The 18,617-nt window shown below is 34.4% G+C and overlaps 2 protein-coding genes across 6 annotated transcripts in view; both read right to left on the bottom strand.

The window, feature by feature from the left end:
- LOC123561860 (serine/threonine-protein kinase 11-interacting protein-like) overlaps positions 1-18,617 on the bottom strand; it is a 208,017-nt gene that overhangs the window by 39,868 nt on the left and 149,532 nt on the right. The gene's annotated exons all lie outside the window — the stretch shown is intronic.
- Positions 1,192-18,617, bottom strand: part of LOC123561858 (titin-like) — a 39,052-nt gene continuing 21,626 nt past the window's right edge. For 2 of the 5 annotated variants that reach the window (XM_053552824.1, XM_053552827.1), the window contains 10 exons: positions 13,541-13,873; positions 11,467-11,757; positions 10,507-10,709; positions 9,944-10,058; positions 9,402-9,542; positions 6,724-6,909; positions 5,514-5,718; positions 5,164-5,186; positions 2,921-3,063; positions 1,192-1,447 (listed from right to left, as the gene is read on the bottom strand). In XM_053552824.1, coding sequence (XP_053408799.1) covers positions 1,274-1,447; positions 2,921-3,063; positions 5,164-5,186; positions 5,514-5,718; positions 6,724-6,909; positions 9,402-9,542; positions 9,944-10,058; positions 10,507-10,709; positions 11,467-11,757; positions 13,541-13,873 — 1,814 coding nt within the window. In that variant the 3' untranslated portion in view covers positions 1,192-1,273. The remainder of the gene's footprint in view (positions 1,448-2,920; positions 3,064-5,163; positions 5,187-5,513; positions 5,719-6,723; positions 6,910-9,401; positions 9,543-9,943; positions 10,059-10,506; positions 10,710-11,466; positions 11,758-13,540; positions 13,874-18,617) is intronic. The other 3 variants (XM_053552825.1, XM_053552826.1, XM_053552828.1) reach the window with 3 other exon arrangements.

Here is an 18,617-nt window from a genome sequence, read left to right as displayed (position 1 = left end):
CAGGATCGATGCTGTTCGCTTTCAAAGCCTATTGCAATTAGTGAAACCGTTAGCGAACAGCATGGATCCTGACCAGATTGCGCGGATGCGCAGGCTGGTCTGGATCCATGCTGGTCGCAAATGCACTATGTTGGTTTTCTCATGGTGCGGCTCAAATATTTGTTCATGGTAAGATATCACGTAAACACACTTTTCGAGCGAGTGGCCCGTTTAAATATTTGCACGTCAAGTTTCCTATGAGAGAAGCTATTAAAAGTCTTTTTTCTATGATAGTTTTAAGCTTATTTCGAGCTAATCATTTCAAATCAGTATACTAACACATAGACCATTGCGTTGATATAATGTTAGAAAATCGAATTATTGTTAGGAAATTTTGCGCTGAATTTAAAAACTTTGGTTCTGTTCTACTGGTGTGTGTAACGAAAACAAATATAAAGCTTTTCTAATAGTGTTTTCAATTGCTCACTGCCCTGGGCACAGTACATTTTTTAAAATTAAGGGACATATTCTCTAATGATAAAAAATGCATTTTAGCATCTCGCTAACTTTTTTCGCAGTACCAAAGATAATAGGTAAGGGTAGATTTTTTGGAAGCACAGAGCACCACAAACATAGCTTCAGAACCTTTCTACTGGTTTCCACTATGTACTAGGTTAAAGTATGTCCAATCCCAGAGGTTTACTTCAACTATTAATGCCGCATGACAAAACTACGACACTTATGGTTTGCTAAATTATAAAGTCGACCTCAGGGGCTTTAACGATTGTTTGTGTTTTGCAAATCTAAAACGGCCCTGTAAAGTGAAGTTATGTAACATATTCGCTGTGCATAATAATCATAGCTTAAATTGTTAGTATCTTTCAAAATTGTTATAATAAAATAGAATATTGAAACAAAAAGTACATATTTCAGACAATTATATTAAGAAAAAGCAGAAACAAAAGTACGGACATCACTCATCTACGCTATACAAATGTTCAAGAAAAATATTGCATAAAATATCATTAAAAAGCTAGATAATATGGACTTCTTGCACAAATCGCGTAAATTAACAATGGTATTTTCACACTGAATAATGTAGTACATTCTGATTACTCTAGCTTTATCTCTACCTTTTTATATTCATACGTGTGTCCTTTAAATATGTTTAAATATACTTGGTTGAAGAAGAAGCTTGATCTACAAATAAATTATCTAAATTATCTAGCAGACGATAAATACATGTATGATGTCCGCATGTCATAACTTTTGTCCAGCCAAATAATTCTAGACCCTAAATTTCTCCACCGTCTTCGTTCATAGTCACCGTTCCTGTTTTATGGAAGTCAATAGACACGTATTCTGTTGGTTCATCTCTTATCAGCAGGGGACGTTTGACTGCATTGTTTGAATCTTGATTGAGATCAAGTTCAGCATAAACAAGGTTGTCTCCCTTCTCATTCTCAGGCTGAAATTATCGGTATAAGTAGCATTAGAGTTAACTGTTCTATATATTTTCATTTATGGAAAATGATAAAACGCCGATATTTACATATTTAAAAATTGCCGAAATATCTGTAAACATATAATACATATCTAAACAAGAGGATCATGAAGTAAGCTGACCCTCTTTCTTGCATCCACAAGAGTTTTAACAAGGTTTTTCTGTAAGTTGACATAATGATCTAGTTTTAAACCCCAAGTAAATTAATTCCGAACAGTTTGTATTACGAAAAACATTCCATAGAGGTTTTATTTATGTTAGGTAGAAAATGTGACCAATGCAGTGTAAGCAAGTTTTTTTTTCACAAGAACAAACATTATTACCATGAATTATGATAACGATTTAATAGCAAATAGCCTTTGGGGTGCGTAAAATGATTGCCTGTGACCTATCATATGATTTCAAAACCTGATAACCGAAGTTGAACTTGAGATTTGATTAATACCAATGCTCTAACAAAGAGCCTTATCAGTTCAGGTAGAAATCGGGCCTGTTGAGTAACAAAATGTTTCTGTGGCTTTTAACTTTGTGACTTACTTTTTATGTCAGATAACTCAGTTTCGAATTTAATATATTTCTTTTTCAAGACTCACATTCTGACCCGGTTTCAAGCGGATCAGGTAGAAAATAAATGGATTACAATGTTTTTCCATGATTTGATCTAGTGATCAAGTGTTGGAGTCCTGATAACCCAGTATCGAAACTGACCTAGATTTTATTCTGGCAAGGTCTTATGCAGTTCAGATAAAGATATTGTCTGTGGAGTCTAGTGATCAAGTGTTGGTTTGTGGAGTGTTAACAAGCTTTTTTTAGTGATTTAACTCTGTGACCTACTTTTTATACACAACTTTATCCAAGATATCATAAAGACCTTTCTGACTATGTTTCATTTAGATCAGACAGATAAATGTCGCCTATAGAGTAGATGCAATACTTTTCTATACTTTGATCTAGTGATGTAGTTTTTATCTCCAAATAACCCAGTTTCTAACGTGACCTACATTTTATAACGATCGAATAAGAATAAAGACTCTGGAGTATTAAGGCGTAGTTTTTGATCCAAAATTACTCAAAGATGTTACTTAGGCAAACATTCTTAGCAGGTTTCATTAAGGCGGAATGTTACCTGTAAAAATGTTCACGACGCATGATGCTCTACAACGGACACAGGGTGATCACAATAGCTTATCTCAAACACTTTATTCTTAGTTGAGTTTAAAAATGACAGCAATGCCAATACTGTCACTGTATTTATCAAGCAAAATAACCGAAAAGTATACTTCTACGGAGTTAATACAGTCAGACTTCGAAATAATGGCAAAACATTCAACATTCTTGAAAGTCAAAAAAAAAAAGATGTTTTATCAACAGAATCGCAAAAATTAAAACATATATGAAACCATTACAAAAATAATTAAGAAGAAATAGATCACTGACACTTTCGTTCTCAGCATCATTGTCGGATTCTGGACATGCATTGGCGTTTTCTCTCTCATTCTTTGGTACTACAAACGCATACTCTGGTTGTTCCTCCACTGCATTTCCATTACTAGACGTTGCCACGTTATTATAGACAGGCTCTGTAGGATATAACATAAACATAAGTTTTAAGATAGTTCTGCATGTTTGGATCAATTTTTTTCTACAATGTAGAATTTGATTCAACGCTGATTTCTCAAAACTTCAGAATATACCTGTAAAATTAAGCAAATAAAAAAGATATGACCGTGTGCTTGATTTTTAATTAGACTGATTTGAAAAATTTGGACCTCACGCAACATTTCATAACGGGAGTCTGTGGGAAAATCAAAACTTTCATAACAATTTTGCGAATAGAAATTGTTCTACACTGTAGATTTTGATGAAACTTCTCACAGTTGTAACTAAACACATGGCCTATAATTTGGTGAAATAAAATGTATAGGTCCGTGTGCTTATTTTTGATTAAAGAAACCGGACATTTCCCACTATTTTTTAGACATTGTTTTGCATTTTTTAACGTGTCATATTTTTGAATATTATATTTTGACTCACAGCTTTCGATAAATTCATAAAATGATTTTTATTTTCGTACGTACGCCGAATCCAGGCTTTATTCTACGTTTTCCGGATAAATGACGTTACGCCATCACTTCCGGATTATCAAACGTGCAGAACTACCTTAAAGATATATTCTTGTTGGACAATAGAAAATTGCACCGGTGGTTTCGCTAAAAATCTGTAGATTACATGTTAAAAAACATTGCGATAACATTTAATTACATTCATCTTGCATCAAGTGGATTCAAAACCATACAATTTCGATTCCCCATTATCGTAGTCATTCAGTCAAACATGAAAGAATTGTGCATGAGTAACACGGCTCGTGGTAATGTTAGAATGCAAAATGTAACATATCCATTCACAGTATAACGAATGCAGCATGTAACATTGCAGTATATCTTAAATCGGAATATCAGATGTGATTTTACGCGGGTGCCCTCCTATAGAGGTTAAAAAAATGCAAGTCAGGTAGTGTTTAAACTTTTTCTTTTTGAGTTCGTTTTCCGGAGAATGATGTTGTTATATCTTTTTAAAAACCTACCTGCCTGAAGTCAACGTAGTGTTGCATTTCATTTGTTTAAATCATACATAATGTCAACATATCACACTTGTTAGAGTTAATAAGCGGTGTTGAATGAACAAGTCATTGCGCACAACCACTTTAAAATTAACTTTCCAACAAGGGTTATTTATCCGCTTATAAAGTGTATCTATTAAAACTAAATAAAACACTTGTTGTTTATTACATTTCTTTTCAGTTATTATTGAAAAATAACTGTGAAATATGTCTGGTTATATATATGTAATAAATGTTACACGTCTGGTTATTTCGGAGTAAAAGAATCAAATATTTTTTAGTACAAAACAGGTTGAATTGGATAAAAGCATTTAAAAGACATGAAAAAAAGGAAAATTGATTACTGTACGTGTAAAATTTCTTTCACTCATGAACACCTGTGTATGAGGAACTCGTATTAAAAGAAGTAATTTTAGCGTACAGTAATCCAATGAAGTATTAGTCTACATGCTGCCATAAATTACTAGTACGTATTTCATTATAACATGCAATATAGAAATATACTGTTTTGGGTAAACAATAGTTTTGCACAGAGTTTTATGAAAAATAAATTATGAAGTAACCGCTTTAAGATATAGAATCTAGTACTAGAAGAATTTAAGTAACTAGATCGATTTCGAAACTGAAAATAGAAGAAACGAATAAAAGTAACATAACTTCAAGAACAAATAATGGCTTTCTTAGTTTAGGGTTTATCGCCGTTTTTTAACAGTAGTTCAGTTAAGTAATTGTTCCTTGCAAGTTACTGCCAACTTCTCCGTATGAATCGGAAGTAGAGGACGAAATGACTTCAGACACAATCTCTTTTATCAAATCGTCACGGAGAACATACGCCTCTCCCGGGGATCGAACACACGGCTCCGTGATCAACAGATCTGCGCTCTCCCTACTGAAATAAGCGGACGGACGGGCTACAAATAGTGGCAGATACAGCTCAAACAATCTTAAATTTTCATTCGCTAATATCTAAATAAAAGTAAACATTATGCCGTTAGAGACAGCTTGCAAACGGAAGTAAAAGTACACAGATATGCAGAAATGCTTCATACAATTTTCTTACCATTGCCTACTAGATGAACACTTCTGTAAATGAAAGACTGCAATAAGTACGATTTTAACTGACCATATAATTATATTGTATTTCAATAAGCAAAAGTAATAACTTGATATTTCTAGATTTTATTTCTCCAAAACATCTTGAAAGAATGATTCAATGTAGGTTTTAGAGACTTATTATACACATAAAACAACACAAGGAATATAAAAGCTGAAACATTTCACAAAAATATTTAATACAAAATAACCACCTTTAACATCAAAAGCCATATTATAATAACAAATATCGTTAATTTATGTTAAATTTCATATAGAAAATAAACGAAAACTAGAGAAAAATGTGTTTAAACATACGGTTTTCTATCTTCTATTTTCATTTGATATGTTCCCTTTCTTTCCAGTGATGTGTTCTGTCGTTTCTTTCGCCGGTAGAGAAACGCAATAACCGCTATCACTGCAACAACTAGCGCAATAACGCAACCAATTACTGCTACGGCCACGGAGGAGCTAGCTGATTGTTGGCCTGTCGTTGGTTTAGTTACTGGTTTCTCAGATGCATCTAAAACAGAAATATTGAAACAAATACTAATCGCTATGTAACGTGTCTCGTTTTCAATTTATACATACAGTCCATCGGCTGTTTTCTATATCATGTCCGTTTTCACTGAGGAGAGAAAAAGAAATATTTATATAACGGAGAAGCATAAATAAATTGTTTCAAACATTTTATAAAAATGTGAATATAATATGGTATAGATTTTGAGTTAAAATGTTATCATTATTGGCAATATTTCTTCAAAAATTTCTTTACTGATTCTTATCAAAATCATGCCAATTTAACAGTTTTCAGTCTAAATAGTGAAAACAATTATTGCAGATTTTTATAAATGTGGAAATTATTCCATTAAGGTAGTTTCAGTGAACAATTTGAATACTTTTGAAAAATTTCCTATTAACAACAATCACACTTTTGTTCTAAGAGTCAATTAAGTTTCCGCTTTAAAACGATTTGATATGAGCTGCGCCATGAGAATACAAACATAGTACATTTGTGACCAGCATGGATCAAGACCAGCCTGAGCATCCGCGCAGTCTGATCAGGATCCATGCTGTTCATTTTCAAAACCTATTGCAATTAGAGAAACCGTTAGCGAACAGCATGGATCCTGACTAGACTGCGCGGATGCATGGTCTGGGTCCATGCTGGTCGCAAATACACTATGTCGATTTTCTCATGGCGTGGCTCAATTACTACAATCACTTTCGTATTACTTCAGATCATGTTCTAACTATAAAAATTATGCAACGAAAATGAAAGGCAAAGAGTTTAGTGTCTCAAAACTTTATGACTTCAGTAACGATTTCTATAAGTTGATAATGTCTTGCATACACATCCTAGTAGAGTGCGTGATTTTGTTTGTTTGTTTTGGGTTTAACGCCATTTTTCGACGGTACTTCAGTCATGTAACGGCGGGCAGTTTACCTAACCAGTGTTCCTGGATTCTAGTCCTACACCATGAAAACCCTATGAAAATCTATAAAAACATTCTACTTTGTTCTTTACCTTTTACGATCAGGGTGACGTTTTTGGATTTGGTGCTACCAATGCTATTACGTGCTGTGCAGGTGTATGTCTGAGAATGATCAAACGATATATTCACGAGAGGAAGATCAAAGTTCTTTGCTCCATACAATTCTTCAAAAAACAAAACAAAAAACAAGAGGGCCAAGATGGTCCTAGGTCGCTCACCTGAAAACACACTATAACAGTGTAAACATGTTTGACCTAGGGATTTCATGGAAACAAATATTCTGGCCAATTTTCATAAGAATAGGACCAAAAATGTGGTCTCTTGAGTTTAAACAAGTATTTTATTTGATATGACCTAATGACATAGTTTTTGATGCCAGATGACCCATATTCAAATTTGACTTAGATTTCATCAAGGCAATCATTCTGACCAAATTTTATGAAGATCAATTGAACAATATAGCTTCTATCGCATACACAGGGTTTTTCTTTGAGTTGACCTAGTGACCTACTTTTTGACCACAGATGACCCATATTCAAACTTGACCTAGATTTCATCAAGGCAATCATACTGACAAAATTTCATGAAGATCAATTGAAAAAATACAGCCTCTATCGCATACACAAGGTTTTACTTTGTTTTGACCTAGTGACCTAGTTTTTGACCCCAGATGACCCATCATCTAACTAGACCTAGATTTCATCAATGCAATCATTCTGACCAAATTTCATGAAGATCAATTGAAAAATACAGCCTCTTATCAATACACAAGATTTTTCTTTGATTTGACCTAGTGACCTAGTTTTTGATCTCAGATAACCAATATTCCAAACTACTCTAGACTTTATCAAGGCAATCATTCTGACCAAAATTCATGAAGATCAATTGAAAAATACAGCCTCTATCGCATACATAAGGTTTTTCTTTGATTTGACCTAGTGATCTAGTTTTTGACCCCAGATGACCCATTTTCAAACTCAGCCTAGATTTAATTAATATTATCATTCTGACCAAATTTCATGAAGATCAGTTTAAAAATACAGCCTCTATCGCATACACAAGCTAAATGTTGACAGACGACAGACGCCAGACGACAGACGACGGACGCCGGACATCGAGTGATCAGAAAAACTCACCTGAGTATTGCTCAAGTGAGCTAAAAACAAAAAAAAAACAAAAACGATATAAACATTTATACATGTGACTACAACTTTTATGATATCTGCTTAGTCGACGATACATTCTCTGTCAGTTTAAATAGTTTTGAATATACACCTCTAGAAGAATGTTCAGGACAGTAGTTCTTCTTCAGGCTCCGCCTTATACCCCGTCCCCACAAAAAAAAAGAAAAACAAATCATACCATATGTCGTTTGAAGTTATATTGGACTCGGATTTTGAATCCAGAACAAGTACATTTATACAAATATAGAATTAACAAGTTTATGTGTATTAACAGCACTATGCATTAGGTTTAAAACTGTACACGTGCACGTTGTATACATATAAACACAGCATAAATGTGTACAGCTATTAGAAAACCGGAAGTTGTGTAACAATAGAATCTTAATTACTGCATGAAATTTGATTATGAATGTAGCTGTACATATACAATTAAATCATATATTTAACAAAAGTAAATACATCTGATGAGAATTATTTTACATTTGAAGTAAAACTCTAAAGATAAATATTTTAGTAAATGGCCATTAGATATCTTTAATGATTAAAGGCAGTACATCAATTCTCAATTTGTAACAGTAGTGACGGATGTTAGTTTCATTAGTTAATTAATATTGTTTGTAGGCAGGCTCTTTGAAAAGCATTGAGCATCACTAAGCAAACGAACAGCAAACTTAGTTTGATCGGTTCTTTTCACGAAATGAAATGAATTGAGTTGCCCCATACTTTGACACTGGTTTTTTCTGTATATTCGTGAACATTGGTGTCCATTCAATATCTAGTATAGTTCCGCTTAAGCCTTGTCGTATTTAAGTAAGCGGAACTAATGTATATGTTACATATACCAATGATCGCAAATACACGTTTATTTATGGAAAGCCATAGAGGAACCCCGCTAGTTCAATATAGAATGTATAGTAACAGCAGAAATTCGGGTAACCCCGCGCTTCTGGAACCCCGCCAGTAGCTCCCGCTGATTCAATATACTTACATGCCCCCTACATCCGACGTTCGCGGTTCTTTATTATGAAGTAAAATTTAACGAACCGTACGATCCAAAATGACCAGATAACGTCACTAAGTCCAATTTTAGGGCCGAAACGTGGCATTGTGGAAGTTTATTAACCGAGCAGCCTCAGTCTGATCGAGTGTGATTATAAGAGGTAATAAAATGACATCCCAAGTACCAGTTTAAAAACATTAGTATTGCTTTTTTTTAATATTCTTGTGGCCAGATGTAACGTTTATTGTTTACATGGGAATGCTTTAAAAATTTTGACACGGTGTTTTTTTTTTCACATGTCTGAAATCAGTAGTATAAAGACAAGTTTATGTGTAACTAGGCCTCATTTCCAAACCTATTTCACTTTGGAAAATCTTCTTAGCTATCTTTGTGGGCGCATTTGGCATGTTTTATTGGTAACCAATTAAAAGTAGGTCTTACTGATGACTTTAGGGGAAATGGTTAGTAAGTAAAATTGAATTGACCAGAGCTATTTAAAGAAACGAAGCCATAGGTGTCTACTTACCTTTGATTAAGGCCGTTTGATTGTACCACGAGAGCGTTGATGGAGGATTACTATCTACGTGGCAAGTAAGAAACACGTCATCACCAAGGTAAGCAACTCCATTTTCTTGTCCTGATACTGATACTGTGATAATTGGAGCATCTGGAAGATGAACAAATATGTCAGGATGTTAAATCTTCTCTTCCATATGGCAATATTTCAAGTTGTAGAAAAGAAAACAAATGCAAGGCAATTTCAATTTTAAATGTGCTTTAAAGTATTAGCAGTAACTGTTTTGCTACGACGCTGAAAAGGGAAAAGGTTTGTATTTAGTAAATTATTATCTTTTGTAGAAAGAATCAGCATAGGAACAATACAAAAACATTAAAATAATACATTTTAAACAGAGACGGGTCTTTATGAGTAAAATTAAAATTTTATGATCAGAAGTATGGAAGACGGTTTTAGGGTTACCGGTATAAGTAAAGACTTTTTACCATCAAATGAAAACAACAAACTATTTGGAACAGAAACTGAACTTAAAAGTTGAATGGAGTACATACATGTAATATTTGGCCTGTATGACTGCACTAACTCTAAATTTGGGAATTGTGGATTTTTAACTTCACATCTCATACTACGACCGTTATCATCTTTGGTGAGATTGAAAACCCAATCCTGCAAGGAATTAAAACTGCGAGTTTAAACGGCATATTCTCCCATTTGTTGGTAAAAACGAAGTACACAAAGAATGTGTTAAATTTTGTTATATGTAACTGTTGTTAAAAGTATATTCATTGAGAGGTGAACATTTGGAAAGTAATTCTGTAAAGAAGAAAACCGACATCTTGAATGGCATAAAGCCTCTGAATGTTTTTGAAATGATAAATGCAATAAAAAAATTTACATTGATTTATCACCGATTTTCATTTCTTTTATCATTTCTATATGTAAGATACACTCTATATAAATGAATGTATAAAACTTATCACCCCGGCTGCTAACCAGTACCCTATATCAAGTATAGAGTTTAAACTATCAAAATGTACGTACACATCTGAGAGCAACTACAAATCTATAAATCTGTTGGCTTCTTTTATATTTTCATAAAAATACTATTGAATACCGCGAAATATGTCCATCCATGAGTATCACTGTGGTTGGTATATTCTTTTATTGTCAGAGTTCTTGTAACCTTTTTTACTCCTTTCCATTCAATAGAACTACGTGGATTTGACGCTTCTACAGAACATCTTAACTTTAACTCTGTTTCACCATTGTCTTCGTTACTCTTCATCATTTCTGTGACACGAACTATTTTCGGTGGGACTAAAATCATGATAAGAAGCATTCAAACAATGCAGTGTATTTACACAACAAAATGGTTATTGAGAAAGTGAAGCTTGTAAAAACGATATAAAAGTAGTCTTAGTTTTATTCGACAATACCTTCGACCAAACACTATGCTTGCATTTTAATATACATAAGAACTTCTAATAATTAGTTATTTCATATTTTTTAACATTTACAATAATTGCATGAGCACTTTATTGATATGCGCAGTATAATTTATGTATATAGTAGCATTGGGAGTCGTGTGTCGCGCATAACCCGCTACGGAATAATCTATGTAGGTTGAAAAAGAATTCTTTATGTTATATATTATGTTCTAAATCATTATTAAAGATAACACTGAGTGCTTTTGATTTAAAATTGCACATAAATGTTGATGAAAGAAATTCGTCAACACTGGAAATACATATTTTAAGTGTTACTGGAAATATCAGTAAAACGGTGCTACAACATACTACCATTTTTTTTTTATTATTCTGATGTTTTAATAATGACAACAGATGACATTGTTCATTCCTTGCAATCCTGTATAGCACATTGGCGATGAAAAAGTCATTGAAACTTATACTAGTATCAGGTACCTACATTTGAAGTGCTGCTGCAAATACGGTTCAAGATAATAATGCTGCAGCATATAACATTCTGCTGGTTCTCTGGTGTTTTAATAATGGCTATAGATGACATTGACAAATTTATTGCAGTTGATGGGTGATAAAAAGTCATTGAAACTTACATAAGACATTTACATTTGACGTGTTGCTGCAAATACGGTTCAAGATAACGCTGCAACACATCACTTTCTTTTGGTTATCAAACCGAGTGAAATTTTTGACCACCGTTGTTGTTACGCTGTATGTATGGTCTGTCTTAATTTCACTTGTCTTCTCAGTTTTGACTTCTTCATTATTATCGATGAGTATCGATGACTTTCTGGGCGGTCTTCCTTTCTTTGTTATACACTGTATTTCACTTGGTTCATTTTCTGTCGTTTGTTTAACCTTTATTTTGACAGTTTCTGGATCAGCTGAAATGATGTAACACAGTGTTACTTCACGGCAAATTTATTATAAAGGGTCATATCGCAAGATAAACATCAAAATTTCTTGCACTGATAGCACCGTATTCTAATTATAATAAGTCATAATTCAGAATAATTGAAGGTGATGTTTTATGAGTCTTATATAAAAGTACCGCTAAATGCCTTCTATTTTGAACCAAAAGTACAATTTAGAGAGCTTCATTACAAATTATAAAGATTACACAACACTGCACAGAATCGCGTTATTGATTCTTTAATTTAAAACCCTATATATTATATACTTTATATAACCACTTCAAAATATATATGGAAGCGGGTCTCTTTGACTAACATATTTTCAAAATTGAGAAATGCAAAAAGACAATAGTGTCTACAAATATAATACTTGTAGATTTTATCAAAGAATTTAGACTTTCAAATGTGTTCGACATCATATATACTAGTAGCGGTAAAAACATTTATAGAAGCCTCAAACCAATTGATACATGCATGCTTGGACATCACAGTAAATTACTTTACGAAAATACTCCTATCTGTACAGTTATGTCATAAAAATTATTTGATCCATTCAGCATATTTACACGTATTTTTCCTACTTCGTAAACACTGAGGCTCTGTGGCCGAAATGTTGATATCGGTGATTTCGAATCACTTATCCTTCGCCGCGACGGATGTTGTGTAACACTTCTAACTGGGTAACGGAATGTCGGCAGACAATCCCAGGTGCCCGTGAGTGCTTTAACTAATGCCCGAAAGATTACCTTGGGCATTCCCCCACAATCTAAAGTTTGACATTGGCCAAATGTCCCAAAACAGTTTCGTTGTGACATAAACACCAACCGAACACTTTTAGACACTACTTTTTTATATTTCATCAGCATTAACACATCAAATGTCTTAACGACTACACACGTATTTCAGATTCTTATCAATCTATATCAATTTCTACATATTTAAAGAACAGTCATTTTATTCGCGATAAAACGAAGGAAGAAAATAATAAAGAAACTGTTAACTTCTAACTTGATTTTATAAGCTTACAATGTATCTGCCCCATTAAAGTTGAAAATAAATCTAAGTCAACGGGAAAGACTGTGACTTTATGTTTGGCACATATCTGATTCCATGTTCATAAAACATTTTCCGTCTCAGCTGAGTTTGATAATGAAACTTTATTTGTACATTATTTCTGAATTGCATGTTTAAAACTGAATTTTCAGTTCATAACTATAATTGATGGTCAGTCTCATTTGGCATTTAAGAAATAATTTATAGCAAAAGAATGTTTAAACACTATTTAAGCATGATGGGCGGTTATACGTCGGGTGTAATAATTTCACGAGGGCGCAGCCCTCGTGAAATTATTTCTACGACGTATTACCGCCCGTGTGTATAAATAGTGTTAAAACACTTATTTCGATTCTAATATGCCCTTAATATAAAACAGTAGATAAAATATAGTAGCTCTCTTTCTTTGTCGCAACAAATATATTGACGTCACCGCACGTTAATGTGACGTCATTCTAGCGTAAGTGTGTTTTAACAGAGACAGCCATATTAGAATTTATATTGAAGTTTTAGTAAAATTATTATTAAGATTTCAAACTCAAACACACCTGAGATCACAAAATCATGTGAACATGAGGATTGTAAACCTGATATACTTGATAACGAGACCTCGCGTGGTTATTATGAGATTTAGCAACATTTCATTATATGTTTCTTTTTAGAGTTTCATGCATGTTTTATTTTATATATTTTTGCATACCTCTTATGTATAATGGTGCAGACATGACTAATTCGACCCTAAGCGCTGGATTCTTTACAGTGCAGGTAAACACGACATCAAAGTCCATTTTACTAGGAATAAATATGTGCCTTGCATGGTAGATATTAACTCCATTTTTGCTGCCAGTAATGGATTTGTTCACATTTGAGATAATATTCCCATCCTTAAACATGTTTAGTACTACTGGCTCTGTTCCTCCCCTCACAAAACATTCCACGTTTACCGGTACATTCAGTTCTGCTAGTATACATTCTTTACACTCGGGTATGCTCTCATTCCCTGAGAATTCTGGAACAGTTGGGGGAGTTGGAACTGGAAAGGAGAATGATATGTCTACATTGTATGATTAAGTGAGTGAGTGAGTTGGGTTTTACGGCGAATCGACACAAAATGGTCATATATCGCCGAGGCATTGTATGATTAAAATATACATTAGTTTTTTAACCCTGCAGTTTGGTTAAAATTCGCAAAGCGTAACATTTAAGGATAACTACTCCAAATGGTCATCCGCATTTTAACAATTTATATAATAATATGAATTTTACAGTACGAGCTACACGCGCACAGGAGACAACGGACCAATATCACGAAGGAAACCAACATATCGGATCAGCTTTAATGAAAAATGATAATTGAATATAAAAATACTTGAATATATGTTGCAAGATGTAATTGCCATATATGGATGAGGCGTTTTATGTTTATGTATAGGGCGGCTTGACACATAATGTATGTGCTCTTCACCACTGTACCTATGAGTCGTGCAACATCAAGTTGTAAAAATGAAATGAATGAACTGGCACGCAAAAAAGTGCCTTTCAAATATTCCACATGACAATGCAAACACAACCAGCCGTGTCCAACTGTATAAAAACAGTTTGGTTAATTCCGAATGTTATGTATCAACACATCCTGACATGCACAAACAGTAGCCCGATGAACTCCCCGGAAACACTACCAGATAAATTCCCTTGCGAAGAATTAATGGCAAGTTAAGGCCTTTACGCGCGCGCAACGCTCCTTGCCTATCCGGCCCGAATCCGAAGAAAATCCCAAGCAAAACTGTTCACATGTCTTCTTCAAAGTTAATATCTTCCATGAAAAAGTGATTATGGAGATTTTTTTAAACCAATTTGTCTTAAATCATTATTCATTTTGTGTAAGAACCTAGCTAGATCTTTATTGAAGGTGGCTGTCAGTCTAACCGTGCAATCACTTTGAATATCGTAGATGATAAGACAAAAGTATTTGTAGTAATTGTGATGATCATCTAATCTGCCTTCTGTTCCCAAAAATATTTTATATGTGTTATTTGTTACTTGCACTTGTTTCAGATCAAAACGGCTGATGTTTGCCATCCAAAAAACATCTTCCGAGTCTACAAGCAATCTATCCATCCTTATATCCATGTGATTATAAGAATGGTGCACCTTACTACTAAGAAGCATTCTTGTTATGTCCTTGACCCAATCCATGCCTAATGACAAATTTGATTAAAATTTAAATAGGTATTATTAGTCTGTGTAATCAACTAAGATTGATTCACGTTCCGCATATGACGTATTATCTTTGAAAGTCGCTATATATAGTCGAGGAAAATTACCTCGTAATTTTGCTCAAAATTTCACCAAACAACTGTCTGTCCTATTGGACCCACAAAACAACTCAGGCGGCGGGACCATACCCGAAATCCGAAGTCACACCAAGCCATATTCTAACCCCCAGACAACAACAATAATCCTCACCAAACTGTGACAATGCGAGATACTTACCTTAACACACAGAGTGAAACCTCCTGGGCACCGCCATAGAACCATGTAAATTAAATTTCGAATTTTGAGCTCGTATCAAATTTTCGACCGAATCCCGAACAGAATATCTAATACTAAAACAATCTCACCGACCAAACGCCTCTAGATCATCCATTAGCCCAGACCCCTGCCAAAAAACCATCCAATCAAAATGCTATGCCACCACCCGTAACAACTACACATAAAACGTAGCAGGCCCCAAAAAAATCAGACAAACATCAAAAGTCAGTAACTAATCAAAAATTTTTTGTTAATATATTAAGAACTAAAGCATACATGTACCGTCTAATCAGAATCCAACAGTGAACAGTAGCCGGAAATAACCGTACGTTGTATTAAACTTCCATATACCTAAAAATATAAACATGTCCGCATGCTCCCATTCTCAGTTATACACAGTGTGCGTCATTACTGGATGTAAGCACCCATGACCCTGTCTCCAAATGAATGAAACCAAGCAGAGAGGAATCGAAACGCACCAAAACCACACATCGACACCCCGTGGAAATAAAGACATAACCTACAAACACCTGATTAACTCCGGAACGTTAGAAAAAAAACCGTCGATTACCAAGCCACTGTAATCAGACAAGCATCCGAAGTTAGTATCTAATCAAATATTTTCAGTTAATGTATTTGGAGTGAAAATACATGGTATTATCAAATACGGGAGTGTAAACAAACAATCCATGAAGCCAGTCAAGTGATAATTGATAACTGCATTGAAAAACAGTTGGGCACCGCCTTAGAACCACATGCCTCCCAGTCACTACCGTAAAACAGTGTGCGTGCAAGTCATGTAACACCCTTAACTTATTAAAAACAGTTATTTAAATGCCCAAACCAAAATGTTATGTCATCACCTGCCACAACCACATACAACGTGCCACGTCACCACCCGCCACAACCACACACAACGTAGCAGGCTCAAAAAGGTTATGCCATCATCCGCTATAAACACACATAACGGAGTATGTCTACCAAAAAACTCGGACAAGCGTCAAATGTTAGTATCTAATCAAAATTTTTAGTTAATAAATTAAGAATTAAAACATACAGTACCATCCAATCAGAAACAAACAGTGAACAGCTGCCGGAAACAACCGCACGTTGTATTAAACTACCATATACCTGAATCTGTCAACATGTCCGCAAGCTCTCATTCCCAGTTATACACAGTGTGCGTCACCACCGGATATAAGTGACCATGATTTTGCCTTTAAACGAATGAAACCAAGCAGAGATGTATCGAAACGTACTGAAATCATATAAAGACATCTCGTGGAAATACTGAAGCAGTTTACAAACACCTGAGTAACTCTGGAACGTCAGAAAAAACTCCGCCGATTATCAAGTCACCGTAATCAGACAGGCGTTCGAGGCCAGCCACTAATCAAATAATCACAGTCAATGTATTTAGAGCGAAAATATATGGTATTAACAATTACGGGAGTGTAACTTGCAGTTCATGACGCCGAAATGCCAGCCAAAAGACAATTACCATGAAAAACAGCTGGGCACCGCCTTAGAATTACATGGTATCGTCTAATACTACAGCATTATTAACTGTCAGAATCTACTAGTGTGTGGCATTATCTGTACTCTGTTCCTGTACCCTATCAAGTACTACTGATTAAACAAGTTATTTGCTCTGTCAATATAATTCCTCATTTTCTTGTGGAGTTTCCTATTTGTCAGTAATAAGGTCTTATTTTTCATTTGTACTCTGTAGCATGGTTAGCTCTATTTAAAAGCTTTTTCGCAATGAGATGTCTGCCGTCCAGCCTGTTAAAAGTAACTGGACAATATCTTGTATTATAACCTCTTTTCCTATACTGAGACAACCGTTTCTGGTCCTTATAACTCATAGAAACACCGTTAAAATTTAACATATGTTTATGGATAAATTTATTACTAGGATAACCACATCTGTGTAACCTAATTCTAAACAAACTGACCATGTGCATATATTCTAATTCATTGACTGAGTTTCTAGCATATCTATGGCATTCTGTAACAATAATGCCTTTACGCACACCTTGTGGATGGTTACTCTCAAAATGAGTGTAGGCGTACTTATTGCGTTATTTCTGGTAGACGTGAAAATAAATTTGTCCATTTAAAATGGTGTTGAAACCGATGCTAAAACTCAAATCTAAAAAATTAGCCACCATTCTGTTGACTGTGAATTCTATTTCTAACTCCGGGGGGTATATTTCAACAATATACTTAATACATGTGTTTAATTCTTGTAATATAATGTTATTAATCAAGCAATTTCATATTGGCCTTGTTATTTGTCCAAGGGTAGTCGTATTGGCCCGAGGCCGTAGGCCGAGGGCCAATACGACTGCCCGAGGACAAATAACTAGGCCAATATGAAATCGCTTGATTAATGATAATATTATTATTCAACTTTCAACTGTTGGCGGTAACAGTATAAGAACTCTGTGAGTTACCTTATGACAGCTATGCACGTTCAGGTGAAAAATCGTGTCATTCTTTGACAAGTTGTTTACAGTTTAGACGTATTTTAGAAATCATGATCATTTTCGCCAGTAAAACAGAATGAGTTGTATGTAGGTACTTGAGAATAATTTTGAAAGATACTTTTAATGCGACAAAATCAAGAGTAACTAGAACATACCTTATTTTTTGGAATTCCTATTTATTTTCTTTAGCGAGTACCATACCATTTGAACTGTGATAAAAAACTGCTTTAAAAGTCGTTTCCTTTTAGGCTGCAAGCAACGAGACACAAAATTATACACATATGTGTTGATCAAGATAATACAACCAATCAAGCACATATTATATAGTCCCATGCCTCGTTTAATTCTTATCCGAAATTGTTTGCAGTTCACAACTGACACTCTTGTTCGCCAATTTATTCATCCACTTTCCAGCACTTGAATCGCTATTTATCATTGCACAAATAGTCCACACTATCAAAATGTCTGTTAAAGATAAGTCTCATCCTTTTAATTAATCTGAGTTTCCATATTTTCTTATTATTTTCCTTGACAACTGCTAGAATTTCTGACAGGAAACACTTGCATTTTACACAATACCGAATAAGCGAAAGTACCGTTGTAATCTCCGAAGACGTACATCCCGCTCAGTCATACTTGGTTATTAAATTCAAACATGTTGGATGACTTTTTTTTATCAAAATGTGAAAAAAAAATGTAATCTATAACTCTGATGTAAAACAAAATGGCGTCATTTAAAAATCAAACGGAAGT

Source organism: Mercenaria mercenaria, chromosome 10 (genome assembly GCF_021730395.1).
Source record: "Mercenaria mercenaria strain notata chromosome 10, MADL_Memer_1, whole genome shotgun sequence".
Classification (NCBI taxonomy): Eukaryota; Metazoa; Mollusca; class Bivalvia; order Venerida; family Veneridae; genus Mercenaria; species Mercenaria mercenaria.
Note: the sequence above shows the minus strand (reverse complement) of the source record. Positions and strands in the feature narration are given on the sequence as shown.